This window comes from Drosophila teissieri, chromosome 3L (assembly GCF_016746235.2).
Source record: "Drosophila teissieri strain GT53w chromosome 3L, Prin_Dtei_1.1, whole genome shotgun sequence".
NCBI lineage: Eukaryota > Metazoa > Arthropoda > Insecta > Diptera > Drosophilidae > Drosophila > Drosophila teissieri.
In genome coordinates, this window is record NC_053031.1 from 21,640,338 (window position 1) to 21,654,310 (window position 13,973).

General features: G+C 42.4%; 3 protein-coding genes across 7 annotated transcripts; 2 read left to right on the forward strand and 1 right to left on the reverse strand.

Annotated features, from left to right (window-relative positions):
* Nucleotides 1-8,648, reverse strand: LOC122616564 (Golgi apparatus protein 1). 2 transcript variants are annotated; one of them, XM_043792060.1, is made up of 6 exons: nt 7,503-8,648; nt 5,904-7,113; nt 5,452-5,849; nt 4,948-5,316; nt 859-1,228; nt 1-582 (listed from the first exon to the last, which is right to left on the reverse strand). In XM_043792060.1, exons 1-6 carry the CDS (start codon nt 8,187-8,189, stop codon nt 305-307), a joined length of 3,312 nt encoding a protein of 1,103 aa, XP_043647995.1. In that variant the 5' UTR covers nt 8,190-8,648; the 3' UTR covers nt 1-304. The 2 variants fall into 2 exon arrangements, with proteins under 2 accessions (XP_043647995.1, XP_043647996.1); XM_043792061.1 differs by having other exon boundaries at nt 5,464-5,849; nt 7,503-8,647.
* Nucleotides 2,276-4,837, forward strand: LOC122616565 (juvenile hormone esterase). Its single transcript, XM_043792062.1, has 5 exons — nt 2,276-2,649; nt 3,049-3,192; nt 3,361-4,012; nt 4,077-4,267; nt 4,322-4,837. The coding sequence occupies exons 1-5, from the start codon at nt 2,392-2,394 to the stop codon at nt 4,754-4,756; spliced, it is 1,680 nt and encodes a 559-aa protein (XP_043647997.1). The 5' UTR covers nt 2,276-2,391; the 3' UTR covers nt 4,757-4,837.
* Nucleotides 8,649-9,037: 389 nt separating the features above from the next.
* Nucleotides 9,038-13,871, forward strand: LOC122618389 (neuronal membrane glycoprotein M6-a). Of its 4 annotated transcripts, none has more exons than XM_043794796.1 (5): nt 9,038-9,424; nt 11,101-11,313; nt 12,226-12,385; nt 12,443-12,747; nt 12,814-13,871. In XM_043794796.1, the coding sequence occupies exons 1-5, from the start codon at nt 9,421-9,423 to the stop codon at nt 13,089-13,091; spliced, it is 960 nt and encodes a 319-aa protein (XP_043650731.1). In that variant the 5' UTR covers nt 9,038-9,420; the 3' UTR covers nt 13,092-13,871. The 4 variants fall into 4 exon arrangements, with proteins under 4 accessions (XP_043650731.1, XP_043650734.1, XP_043650733.1 ...); XM_043794798.1 differs by lacking the exon at nt 9,038-9,424 and adding an exon at nt 10,737-11,010; XM_043794797.1 differs by lacking the exon at nt 9,038-9,424 and adding an exon at nt 10,738-11,014.
* Nucleotides 13,872-13,973: the final 102 nt, after the last annotated feature.

Here is a 13,973-nt window from a genome sequence, read left to right on the forward strand (position 1 = left end):
TTTTGTTTACAAAAATACAATTTAATATACAAGTGAAATGGTTACAAAAGAGCTATAACACAAAGGACCCTAAAATGGAACTAGAATATTTTATTGTGTTCTCCTTTTTCGTGTATTTTTTGGTCTTACAAACGACTAAGCCACAAATTGCTTATGTACACAAATATCGAAAGGCAGGCAGGGTGGAGTGGAAGTATACTTATAGGGATCGGAATAGGGTCATGGGTCGACCGAAATGGAAAACAGTAAGCTCTCAAGCATGAACTCTCCGCCCACACAGCGGGACTACAGTCTGATATTTGAATTATTTATTCTTCAAGCCCATTGCACGTTTGGTGGCCCTTCCCAGGAAGATGCCAGTGAGGAATACTAGGCCCGTGGCGCTCATTAGTATCACAAGGAAGAATTTCCGCGCAGGCGAGGCGACGACCTGTTGGACCAGCTGCTGCACATCCTCGGGTGGCAGCGCCAACGTGTCGTCTGCGTTCCTGAACATCTCGATGCGTCGCAGCAGCTTTTCTCGGCAGTCCGCTTCCAGCGAGTTTGGCGTATCCTTCACCAGCGTTTTGAGGCAACTAAGTTCTAGAGCATAGAGATAACAAACAATAAATATTATTGTTATATTTGACTAAGGGCTTAAATTACATTACTACTTAATAAAAAAAACAAACAATTAAAACATCTAAATAAATTATTTTAATAACGCCTTTTAGTGAGAATTTAGGTTTATGAGGTAATGGCATTTTTCTGTCTACAAATTTTATGCCGCTCATAATAACTACTAATATGGTGTTTAATCAGGAACGATTGATCTGCACATAAACTCAATATTATTTCTTCAAAAATATTTGAACTCACTGCGTCCATTGCCAACTGCAACTTTGGAACAGTATCTCAGCAGATCGACCGTACACGCCGTTTCGAGAATAGGATCAACGTGAATGTCTGCCTTGGCTTCGGCGATCAGAGTGGCCACCTCCATCTGGCACTCCCGGTTTATAATCTGCTTCTGCAGGAATGCCGTCTTCAAGCACTCCGCCAGCTGGCCGTGCTCGTCGGAGTCCACATTTGCCTTGCACAGTTCCTGGATCTCCAACTTGCAGAATACCTGCAGCAGAGGATTCAACTTGTAGTTCAGAGCCTGCTCCTGCAGGATCTTGGTCATCTCCTGCGCACATGGTTCGTCCAGCGCAGATTGACGGAACTTGTCTTTTAGACATCGAATCACCTACAAGTCAATGAAACAAAATAAGATGTTAATTCAACAAATAATTAAAGTTCAACATCCTCTACTAAATTAATAACTAAAAAGAGAGAACGCTATAGTCGAGTTCCCCGACTATCTGATACCCGTTACTCAGCTAGTGGAAGTGCGAAGGCGAGTCTTCAACACTGACAGTTTTTTTCGGTTTGTGGGCGTTAGAGTGGGCGTGGCAAAAAGTTTTTGGGCAAATCGATAGAAATTTACAAGCCTAATACAAAAATGAAAAAATATCAAAACATTTTTCAAAATTGTGGGCGTGGCAGTTTTAGGCGGTTTGTTGGCGTTAGAGTGGGCGTGGCAACATGAATCAACAAACTTGCGCTGCGTCTATGTCTCTGGAGTCCGTATGTTTAATCTCAACTTTCTAGCTTTTGTAGTTCCTGAGATCTCGACGTTCATACGGACAGACGGACGGACAGACGGACATGACCAGATCGACTCGGCTACTGATCCTGATCAAGAATATATATACTTTATATGGTCGGAAACGCTTCCTTCTGCCTGTTACATACTTTTCAACGAATCTAGTATACCCTTTTACTCTACGAGTAACGGGTATAAAAATAGATGGAACTTATTATGCCTTTTAAGTGGTGTTACTTATTGTTTTGAAAGTTTTATTAAAAGTACTTCATAATAATAACGCTATAGCAGAGTTCCTCAACTACCCGTTATTTAGCTAATGCGGGTGCAGAAAGAAATATAAAAATTATTTTGGGCTTGACAGTTTTACTGTTTGTGGGCGTGGCTACGTTCTAAAACAAATTTTGCATAGAGTACGCTTCACTAGAATCTGCATACTTAATCTAAAAATTGAAAAACGGACTCGTTTAATAATTTTCAACAAATCTTGTATACCCTTTTAATCACGAGTAACGGGTATCAAAATGTCAAAGTCAGAAGACTTGTTATACTCAATTGAAAGATTTATTTTATTGGCAGGGAATGCTATACGGCAACAGAGATAAGGAAGCACATGTGATAAGAGATTCTAAAAGTAAAAAGAAAACAAACAAATCTCACGTTGTGCCCGTCACTGCCTTTCATATGAGCCGGCAATTTTTTAGCCATCAGCGACGTTTCATTCCCGATCCAGTCCTCGTTCAAAGTCGAGTCAGTCAGGTCTAATGCGTAGACGCGGCGTATTCGTGATGCTGACGCTGTGCGGGGTTCTAACCGCTGGGCTAACCGCCTTTCTTGTGATATTCCTCACCGGTGGCCAGGGTGCCGATGCATCTGAAACAGCTACGGTGACAGTGGAACTAGCCAATGGTCAGGGGGCGATTCTTGGGAATCATGCTTACACAGCCTGGACTGATCAGGCATTTATGCAGTTTCGTGGCATCCCCTTTGCCGAACCGCCAAAGGGCGAGCTGCGCTTTCGGGTAAACTACTTAATTTGTGTCAAAATGTTAGTGCTGTTTGAGCTATATAAGTTCAAGTGCAGTCAAAATAAAACAATACAAAAAAGTCAAGTAATAAGTTTTAAAATAAAAACGAACATTGCAACCCATGGGAGGTCGAAGTTTAAATACCCTTACCTAAGGTAAGGAACTATGTACATGTATCACATGTGGTGAATCGTATGGTTTTATGACAAAATGGATTATACTATTATGAATATGAATGTAAAACAATTATAGCTAAGAAATGATACTATAGTGAGGGTATAGCAGTTTCGAAGACAGCCTATCATTCTAATAATTCTGTAATTCGAATTATATTCACATTTACTTAAGCTGGTGCATGACGAAGTACAAATACTTTCTTTATTTCGCGTATAGCCACCTGTGGCGCGCTCGCAATGGACAGACACCTTCAATGCTCTGAACTTTGGACAGCGCTGCCCCGTGATAACAAACCTAGATAGCCAGAAGTCTGATGCGGAACTTGAAGATTGCCTCAATCTGTCGGTATACACTAAAAATGTGAGTCAAAATTAGTCTTACAAATCATGGTAAGCCAAAATCAGATGCACACAGAGCATATTGGGCCTAAAGCATTGAGATTCGAGCTTTAAACTTTATGCGCTTGTAAATTGGACATAAATGATAATTAATATACGAAACAAATCCAATAAAACATATCTATTTTAGATTTCTGCTAGCCAGCCTGTCATGTTTTACATCTATGGCGGCGGCTTCTACAATGGCTCCTCCGAGGATCACCCACCGAACTACCTTCTTGAGAAGGATATTGTCCTAGTTGTACCTCAGTACCGAGTGGGGGCCCTCGGCTGGTTATCGACTTATACGGAAGAGCTGCCCGGCAATGCGCCCATAGCGGATATCCTAATGGCCCTCGATTGGGTGCAAATGCACATAAGTAGCTTTGGCGGTGACCCTCAAAAGGTGACCATTTTTGGTCAGAGTGCCGGCGCTGGAATAGCCAGTTCCTTGCTGCTGAGTCCCAAAACTGGCGACAGCATGTTCAAGAGAGCAATCGTGCAGTCAGGTTCTATTTTTGCCAGCTGGGCAATCAATAAGGATCCGGAGGCCCAATCTCAACGTATCTGTGTTCAGCTGGGATGTTCTAGTTGCGAGCAGCACGATCAGCTCGCGAAGTGCTTGCAAAAAGCGAAAGTTATAGACATTCTAAAGGCGACGACATCAGAATCTTTTTCACCGGTTGTTGGAGACTTACATGGCATCCTACCGCAACATCCCAGTGAACTGGTAAAAAGTTTCCGCAGACAGATTCCTATTCTGACAGGATTTACTCAACACGACGGTTCCTTCGTGCTAGCAAGTCAGTAAAATTATTAGTAGGGTCTTTAATGTATGCCCTTTTTTTAAATTGAACATTTTTCTAGGCTATTATGATTCGCTCGCTGTAAAGGTGTCCAATGTGAGTTCATTGAGTGTCCGTCAGTTTTTCCAGGGTATCAATGATCTTGTTAATGACACGTCGGGACTCACGGATAACATATTTAATCGGTTGCTCTTTAACCCTTATATGCTAAACAGTCATAATCACAATGCAGCAGTTCCATCATACTTCGATGTGAGTTCAGGCAAAGCACAGCAAACACAGATGGTTTAACTTTGTTTTCTACAGCTCACTACAAACATCTTTATGAAGTCCCCAGTGATAACTCTGGCTACCAAAATTTACACCCAACAACTGGCCGCGCCAGTTTATGTCTACAGTTTTGAGTACGAAGGCAAATACACTCGATTTGGATATGAGTTCGGCAACTCGCACTATCCCTTCAATGGAGGAGTGCATCATTCCAACGACAACATATACCTCTTCGCCACCCATTCTCTGGAGGGACAGGACACTCAGATGTCAGAAAAAATGGTCGATGTGTGGACATCGTTTGCCATCGAAGGTGTTCCTAGTAATCTTAGTCCGCTGAGCAGCGCAAGTGGGCCGTATAACAAACTAAATTTGGAGGTAACTAAGGGCGAAGATTTATTGGATACTTTAACTGCCGCAATTGACGATCCTGACAATGAAAGACTACAGCGGGAAGACATGGAGTTTTAATAAGGACCATTCGATATGCAATTAAGCAGGTGTAAATAATTGTTTCATATTAATAAAAATAATTATCAATTGTAAATGAAAGAGAATACTCTTTGGCTTAGTAGCAAAACCACCAAAAACCCCTTTTTTTGTCCCCAACTACTTTTAGTTTCAGAACTTGTTTCAAAAAGACCAGTAGGCATTCCACTCACCTTTCCGTTTAGTTCCTCATTAGGCAAGGCGCTAGCCACAATGTTGGAGCAAAACCTATCAATGTTCTTTCCGCAGGCGCTTTGCAGTGAGGGATTGAATCGGAAATCCGTATTCTGCTCGATCATGCGATTAACCACCACCAGGTGACACCGCTGGTCGAACTGCGTGTCATCCTTGTACGTCTTGAGGCAGTCCAATAGTTTTGACGAATCAGTGCTAGGGCAGAACTTGTAGATCATTTCTTTGCACGTGGTGAGAAGCGTATAGTCAGTTCCGCTGTCGCCCAGCTCTGATTTCTTTACCATGAAGATCGCATGATGACATGGCTTTCCTAAACTATGGGTCTTTCTTATAAGGCACTCCAGAGCCTGCAATATTAGTAAACATAGAAGTCGGTAAGTGATATTTATTAAACTTTTTTGGGATGTGAGTGTCAAATGCCTGTAGCAAAAGCCATGTTTTTTTAAGCGTATTAGTGGTTAAGGATGAGTTAGACAACTTGCTTTTTCATTCACCTGACCGGGCTCCTTTTCCTCCTCGCAAAATTGCTCCAATTCACGCTTACAGGCGTTACCCAGCTTGGGGTCCAGTTGAATGCTCTCGCGCTGCTGGTAGAGTTGGGCCTTGACCTGGTGGCGGCACTCCTTGGGGATCTGGTGACGCTGCGCCTTGATTGTGTCGTTGCGCATAACCTCACTAAGACAAGCCACTACTTCGTTTTTGGTTGCACTCGAGGAGCAGAAGCGCTGGACAAACGGACGGCACGCGTCCTTGAACTTTGTAGTGAAGTGGAAGCTCTTAAGCGAGATGATCTGGAAGTGCTCGATGGCAGCCCGACAGCGCAGATCCTTGCGCAGATCTGCGTCGTTTTTGTGCGCTATAAGGCAGTCCATCATGTCGCCTGGAAATCAATTACATATTTGAGTACATGCATTTAAGTATCTATTTTTATTACCATTGTCCTTTCCGCTATTGAGGATCGCCGAGCAGTGCTGCTGCATCGCTTCGCCGCAGACGTTCATTATGACGGGGTTGAGCTCGACGTGAGCTGCCTCCTCCTCCGTATACTTGACCACCACTGTCTTGCAATCCGGCTGCAGTTGGTCCATGTTCTTTTGCAAGCACTCCATTTCACTTCCCTTCTCAGTGCAGTCCGCGCAAAAGGCAGAAAGATCATTCAGGCAGTAATCCTCTACCTCGGGAATCAAGTCCATGGATATTGCGCGTTGTCTCATCACTCGTTTGACTTCTTTAAAACAGTCCTTCCCCAAAGTCTGGTGCTTGTCCTCGCTGAAGGCCATACGATGTAGGCAGGGCAGGATCATGGGTCCCCTTTCTGGATCCATTTGTATGTTCTGCGCATCATCCCATTGTCTCTTAGCACGGCAGTACTTTACTGCGTCTTCGCGGCAGTGCTTGTACAACTGGGGATCCAACTTAAAATCTCTAGCCACGAAATACTCAATAATAAGCAGTGCCTGCTCGCAATCGGGCAGCATAACTGGGGTGCCAATGTGCTCCATCAGACAGCCCATGACTCGTGCGTCTCCTCCCTGCACACTCTTGCAGGCCACATCCACCACTGGTTTGCACGCGCGTCTAAGCACCGGATCGACTCGCCAGTCCTCGCCAGCATCGCTGGCCTTAATCAGGGTCTCCAATCCCCGCTGGCATTGTGCCGTCACCCGTCTTTGCTGACGTCTAGCCTTGACGTGCTCCAGCAAGCAGTGGATGATCTCGCCACCTGTACTTGTCATGCCATTCACCAACTGCGCCTTGTGCTCGTCTGGACAGAACTTGGGTATATCATCAGCACAGTCGTTGAGCAGCTCCGGGGACAGCTGGTAATCGGTCATCAGCATGCGTCGGTGATCTATTAGCTCAGTGAGACAAGCGGGCGCCAGTTTTGTCCCGTTCTTGGACACCGACTCCAGGCAGAGCAGAATCTGAGCCAACCGCACGTGCTTGTCTTCAGAGACGCCGCGCCGGCAGTGGTACAATTTAATGTCGTCCTTACAGGCCTTAGCCAGACCGTGAGATACGCGGTAGTCGCGGCCCATTTGCTGGTCCCTCAAAGTTATTTGCGCGGAACACTGGGGCGACATAGAGGGGTGGTTCTTGTGCCGCACTAGGCACTTGAAACCGGCAGCAGTGCCGGACTTTTCCTGAAGCAGTAGATATAATTTTTCATTAAATTTTCATTCTTTGTGATGTAAAGACGGCTTCTAAACCAAACGTCTAACTAATATGAAATAAAAAAAATAAAACTGATAATAATTTATTAAAACTACATATTACGAAATCACATTATTTTCATTTCTGTTTTCGTGAAGGGAATTCTTAGAAAATATATTGATATAGCGTCATTTGAATAATTTGGTACCTCATTCACGCTAATCTTATCTGTAGTACTTTATAGTGAGACAAATCATAAAAAAAATGTTCATTGACTTTCAACTAATGACCCTCATGTGTCTTTAATTTCTATCTTAAAGCATATTAAATTTAAAAGACTAGCTCAAAAGCACATGGTTGCCTTTTGAATCCCACTCACCTGCGAACACAGGGACGAAAAATCCTCTTGGCAGACACGAAAGAGCTCCAGCATACCGCGCTGTAGCTCAATGGAATTGATGGCTGCCTGGCAAATTGGCTCTATGCCGGTCTTGGTGGCACTCTCCTGCAGGCATTGTACCGTGCCCAGCTGCGACAGCACGGATGGCAGGTGGTCAATATTCAACCGGCCGCACTTGTTCTCCTCCACGAGCGGTCCGCAGGCGGTGTAAAACTCATCCACAGCGCTGTAGTCCTGTCCCAAAGACTCGTAGGCCCTTCGAAGGTGCTTATGGCAGGCGTTGTTCTGGGGTAGCTTTAATCGCTGCTGCTCCAGGCAGCTCCACAGGTGCACTGCGTTCAGGCAGCTCTCCAGCTTGGACCGCTCGGCGGGACAATAGGCTGGCAGGAATGTGCTCTCCAACCAGGCGGGCAACTGCAACTGGCGCTGCTGCAGCCACAGAGCGTTCTGGCAGCTCTCCGGGAGTTCCTCCAACTGGCTGGAGCTAAAGGTCAGGGCGCACTCCAGCATAGACAGGTTGTCGGTGGACTTGTGGTGCGTGCAGAGCTTCTTAAGATTCTGGCACTCGGCAAAGTCAATAATGCTGTGCATGTCTTTCGCGTTAAGGGAGCCCCCCGCCGTTGAGGCCGTAGCCATCAGGAAAACGGAAAACAGGACGAGTAGCATGTTCGCTGGGTGACTCTCTGTCTGTCTGGACGACCAATCTTCTGGACAGCGATCTCAGTGACCGATCATCGAAACCACCTCCACCGGCGAATTGCTTGCGTAAGCTAATGGAGCTGCTATTTGTGCAGTCGTCACAGTGATTCGATGCGCTGCTTTTGGCCAGAAAACATATGTATACTCCGTCGGGTCTCGACGTGCAGATCCGAGCAACAACAACAAGTACGTGGAATATGGATGGCCGGTTCGCAAGTCAGCTGCTCTCACGTACTGGTCATCGCTTGTATGTCTTTCGGCTGCTTAATATGTGGTCAGAGTACTGGCACAGCCCGAAGTGAGGCTAATGCGGCATCTAAAGTGCTAGCTTTGTTCCTATTTGCAATAAATTCCCCGACGACACCGACAAAAGGCGATAGAAGATGGCTAGAACTATCGGCTGCACCGAGGTTTTTCGATAACTGAAGCTTAGGCTAGAGATGGATTCTTGATAAGACAGGGTCGTCGAAAAGAGGACTCAATTAAGCACCTAGTTTGAATTATTGTTGTTAGATATTTGGGTAGAAGATAAGAATATAAACAATTTAACATTTTGAAAATTGTTTTGATCGCTGTATGTATGTAATGTATGTAATCTTGCGTTTGTTCGGAATAGAAACATATAAAAATGTGCTCAATAAATAATAAATATAGAGTTGGTCTGCATTTTAATTTGATTAATTCAAGTGAAACTTAAGGAATATTGTAGTGCGATCAGTTTAAAAAAAAATATACCAAAACATCGATAGTACCACCGATAAATGTATGTCTTCACCACTTCGATACGCTCGTTATTGAGTAGATACTATTTGTTTTTGGGCGAATTCAGTTGGATGCTTCGCTGGCCTAGGATAATAAATGCGTGCTAGCGGAAAAAATTAAGCTAAATTTATTTAACCACCTATGGTTTCGTTTTCAATCGTAATCGAATAGCATCAAAGTGCAAATAAAACGGCTGAACCGCGAGTTTAATTCCCCCTCCACTGTCAAGCTCACACCTTAAAACTTGTTTCGAGTTTACCAAGTAGAGCGAGGTGTGTGTACGTTTGTGTATATGTACATACAAGCATATGCAAAGACTTCAAAAATTCCAACGCATCTAACAAATTGCAGTCCAGAGCGACTTGCATTCCCAGTTGGAAACAATTAAATGATATAACTTCATTCCGGAGTCTGGTAACAATTCACAGCCATTCAAATGGGTAAGTTGGCCAACACCTTCTGACACTGAGTGTTCAAAGCTGAAATTTACATTTTAACTAATTTAACTAATTTAATTTAACTAATTCTTTTTTATATTTCGTTTTCCAATTGGACACATATCTATGTAACGTGGGGAAAATTATTCCAAGGGGGTTTTATGGTTTTTTCTCTCATACATATGTACATATATACAAAAACTTTTCGCGCCCATTTTCTATTTAATGGTGCCTTGCACTCCTGAAATCCCTTTGTATTAGAAATGGCAGACTTTTATTTGCCAATGTTTACATAGAAAAGAAATTATTAAAATTTCACTTAAATCACGATTTTTGAAAATAATTTAATAATAATTAAAAATTTATTTATTTAAAGGTTATACTTATAAGCTTATTTTTATGATACAACTTCTTACTTCTTTCTTAAGGAAAAAAACAAAAATGTAAAATCCATTTGAGACAATAGTTTATTTATCTACTACTCATAATATGCTTTAATTATAAGGTCTAGACTCTGTTTGAAAATATACATCTACTAATTTTCCGGTTATTGCTTTTGCAAGTCGTCCCTGACTGACATTACTGTGGCAAAATTAAGCAAGATTATTAAAGTGTTGATCTAGGCTTCCTAAACTATTATATTTACGCTCTGGCAGCCGCTTATTTAATTCACAAAGAGTCATTGCACGCAGCCGGAATTCATGTTGTGCTCCAATGCCGAGCCTGGGCCTCTGTCTTGGTGTCATTGGCACCCCGCATTTGGCATCTGGAGTAAGAAATCTGGTCCAAAGACCCCCGGTGGCAATCTCCATTCCAATTCCATTCCGTCTGGCACAGACACCGCGGGACTTCCGGTGAGAATCTCTCAAAGACGGATGCATTTAAAAGGCGCAGGCTCTTCACTCGCTTCGCTGGCAGGATGTCATTTGGATGTCTATTCTGGGTTCGTTGTCCCGCCTGTCTTGGTTGGGCTTTAAGTTGCCACCAAGCACATAATTAGCTTAATTACATTCCAAATAAACGCGGTTAAAAATATGAAGTGCCTTGGTACATCTCTTACTTTATAGAAAAAGGGTATATACTTAACTGCAGCAAATAAAAGCCAACAAATTGGTTCCCTAAAATGAAAGGGGTAATATTATTTCCCTTATTAGTATGACTTTTCGACCTAACTGGAGCAGTGAACCCGCAAGTTCGAACTAATTGTCTCATTGATTACAGCATCAGGCATTCGTGCACAGAAATAAATATAATGACGACCAAAGTTGGATTTCATTCGTAATGCTACGAATTCACTAAATGGTTCAATATAATTTATACTCATACTAAAGCTGCATTTTATCTGTCAGTGTAACGAGATTTTGTAAGAGAGCGCTACGCTCTTTGAAGAGCAGTTCAAAAAGCTAGTTATCAAGAGGCCAGTTATCTCCGAAACTCTCTTTTGGAAAACTGAGAACTCACTCGACAACGACATTTTGAGTTTTTAGATTTTAGTGTTCTTTCTTTTCTACGGGAGCGTCATTCGCTGTTCGGTGGTCATTGCTATAAAGACTAATTATAATCATTGGAAGGCCTCTTAATTGGGTGACGTAGGTGTGCGTGTGATTCACTGTGTGCCAATTAGCTTGAGCGGCTAGTTTATGTTCCGTAACTAAATTTCCTACTTCGACTCCATAAAGCACTGTGCAGTATGCCGGGCAAGGGTAACAACCGCGATCGCATCCGGGATCCCCGAGAGGAGATCCTGCTCGAGACGAACTTCGAGGACAACGGCGGAGTCCTGACGCGCGCCTACAACGGAAATCCGTACAACGCGTCGATCCAGAACCGTCGGCGCAACTCGTACCGCTCGGATCACTCCTTGGACAGGTACACCGAGCGCGGAGGCGAAGGTATGACCCGAAATCCGGGACACATCAGAGCCCGAAGGGCGTTCCAGTAGTGCAATCAATTGATTCCACCCTCACCGAATTATGTGTTCACCTTGTGCTTGTTTTGCTTTACGTGAATCACTGGAGAGCCTGAAACCACCAGTCGCGGGTTGACCTGTTATCTTATCACAGTCTTTTTCAGCTTGTGTGTATTCGTCTCAAATGTACCATGCACATTTGTTTATAAGCAGCTTTCCCACTTTTCTCATAGCGCAATCTATAAAAACAAACAAAACTCTGTATTACACTCGATTCACCTTTGACCTTAGGTTTCATTGCATAGCTACACAATTTTTCAAAGTTAAATTGCAACACAATAACACAATGTAGAAAGAAAACGTTAGACTTTCAGAGTTTTTCCGGTTTGATAATTAACCTGGAGATAATTTTTTTGGATTACTGTGATCGATAACTATATAAAAGTATTCCATTATTATGTCTTTATCAAGTTTTTAATCAGATTATTACGAAAACAAGGCGTCCGCCCATTTCTCATTGAAAATGCCATGCCGAAATTTGTATTTTGATGTCTACTCTAGTTGTTATGGAGTTGAAAAGTCGACTCCAAGTGATGTGGACAATTCCAGAAGTGTTCTATAAACACAATAACGAAATGTGATATGATTATGACTGGTAAAAATGCGCTGTCAGTAGCTTCCAGGACAGTATTTACTTTTGTATGTGTGACTATGAATAGTTGGCTAGCGCAATCTTTCGTAAAACGCTGCGAATTAATTCCAATCCTAGTATATGTTTAACTGTAATGACTTCATTTGAAAATAACATTTCTTCACTTCGTAGACACCAATAATTTTACATTACAATCAAAAGTTACTGATAAACTTTTTTCTAAAATGTAACTCGTTTCTTTAGGAGAATGCTGCCAATCCTGCATGGCGCGTATTCCCTACGCCACCCTGATAGCCACTCTGATGTGTCTCCTGGGAGTGGGTATCTTTTGCTTCACCATGTACCGAGGAGCCTCTCTCACCGTAATAATGGTTGACCAGGTTTTCCACCTACGCCTGATATGGTGAGTTATTTATTAGGACTACAACACGCGATTTACTTAACCATCTGATCCCTTTAGGATCGAAGCGGTGCAAATGATTTTTGTCATAATTGGCGCGGGCATGGCCGCCCTCGGATTCATGATCCTTTTCGTCGGATTTCTGGCCACCGGAGCCACCAGATACAAGGTTTACCGGGCGTGGCGATCGCGAGTGGGCGGTCGAATCTCGTGCGCCGTACTTATGGGGATAACCTACCTGCTTAACTTTGTTTGGAGTCTGATTCTCTGTTTCCTGGTAGTGGTTACTTTCATCTATACTATGTTCTGGAACATGTGCACCAGTGTTGAGCACTCTCAAAGCTGCATTGATTTGACACAATTCCGTAAGCCATTAAATATATATGTATATCCACAAAGATACACCATTTAATATTTCTGGGATCGTACAGATTTCATGTTCCCACCAAACACGAAACTTGAGGACATGAAGGTCTGCGAAAAGTACGAGATCAAGGCTTTCTGCAAAGACGGTGTTGAGAACGCTGAGGTGATGTTCATATTGGCCACTCTGTCCACTCTTTTGGTGCTGCTCAGTCTGGTCCACTACCTCATGTGCCTGTCTGCCAACTACGCCCATATTCGGGACCACGAAAAGTTCCAGGAGCTGCAGGAGATTCAGAACCTGAACGAGCTGGAGTACAGCGCAACCTCGAAGGATCGGTTCTAGGACATATTTCAGAAGATTCAGTTTGAGCTTAAGGACAAGTCTAGCGCTCTTTGAGCGATGCACGCACAATACAACGAAAAGTGAACAAATTTCCAACGAAAACCCAACATTCTATAGCTAAGATTTTTCATTTAGACCTAAGATTAAATTTGAGTTTCAAGTATTGCACGTTCGTTTAATGAGTTGGTGACTTAACTGTTTATTATTTTATTAGTTAACCAGTTGTATCCATTTTGAAAATGCCAATCAAAATCTCCACTGAAATTTTGCTTCTTATATTCTGTACGGTCCCACTAGCGTTTTTCTTCCGTCCATTGATTTAAGTTAGTTTACATTCATCTTATTTTCGTTTCTTATTACCTTGCTAGCAATAAATCCATGCCAACATAACAATCAAATGCTAATGCTCAAATTGATTCTTCTGAATTGCCGAATGCATTTTATTAATATACGGATACATTAGTTAATCGCAACTTATTATTATTACATAGTGTAATCCATCCGTGTACGATTGTCTCTAAAATCTGTACAAGAAATTACTTTTAATGTGTATATTTCACTATTGCATCTAAAACTTTAAAGCAATACGAATCCTGCCGTAGTAATTTGCAAATGCGGTAGCATCAGTTTAGTAAGGCAATGTTAATCTATAGATTTGACTAAGTATAAAAATATAAATATATAATAATAATATATTTTATACTACAATTTTCTAACCTCACACTTATACAAAAAGTATAAACTTTTAAAAATTAAATAAAGAACTTGAGGTAAAACAAACGTCAAAGCCATCCAAGGTGTGTTCAATAATGGTATACCAATTTCAGCTTAGACCCCTTTTCGTTAATTTTTTTTGTTAAGGGACAATTATTCATAAAATTC

Excerpts from the sequence above, each read along its gene's own strand:
- LOC122616565 (XM_043792062.1), top strand. The coding sequence starts at position 2,392 with ATGCGTAGACGCGGCGTATTCGTGATGCTGACGCTGTGCGGGGTTCTA. Across the intron at positions 2,650-3,048 it reads AGGGCGAGCTGCGCTTTCGG|CCACCTGTGGCGCGCTCGCA; the intron begins GTAAACTACTTA and ends TTTCGCGTATAG. Across the intron at positions 4,268-4,321 it reads CAGTTCCATCATACTTCGAT|CTCACTACAAACATCTTTAT; the intron begins GTGAGTTCAGGC and ends TGTTTTCTACAG.
- LOC122616564 (XM_043792060.1), bottom strand. The coding sequence starts at position 8,189 with ATGCTACTCGTCCTGTTTTCCGTTTTCCTGATGGCTACGGCCTCAACG. Across the intron at positions 1,229-4,947 it reads ATGAGGAACTAAACGGAAAG|GTGATTCGATGTCTAAAAGA; the intron begins GTGAGTGGAATG and ends ATTGACTTGTAG. Across the intron at positions 583-858 it reads TGCAGTTGGCAATGGACGCA|AACTTAGTTGCCTCAAAACG; the intron begins GTGAGTTCAAAT and ends TCTATGCTCTAG.
- LOC122618389 (XM_043794796.1), top strand. Across the intron at positions 11,314-12,225 it reads CACCGAGCGCGGAGGCGAAG|GAGAATGCTGCCAATCCTGC; the intron begins GTATGACCCGAA and ends TCGTTTCTTTAG. Across the intron at positions 12,386-12,442 it reads TTCCACCTACGCCTGATATG|GATCGAAGCGGTGCAAATGA; the intron begins GTGAGTTATTTA and ends TGATCCCTTTAG.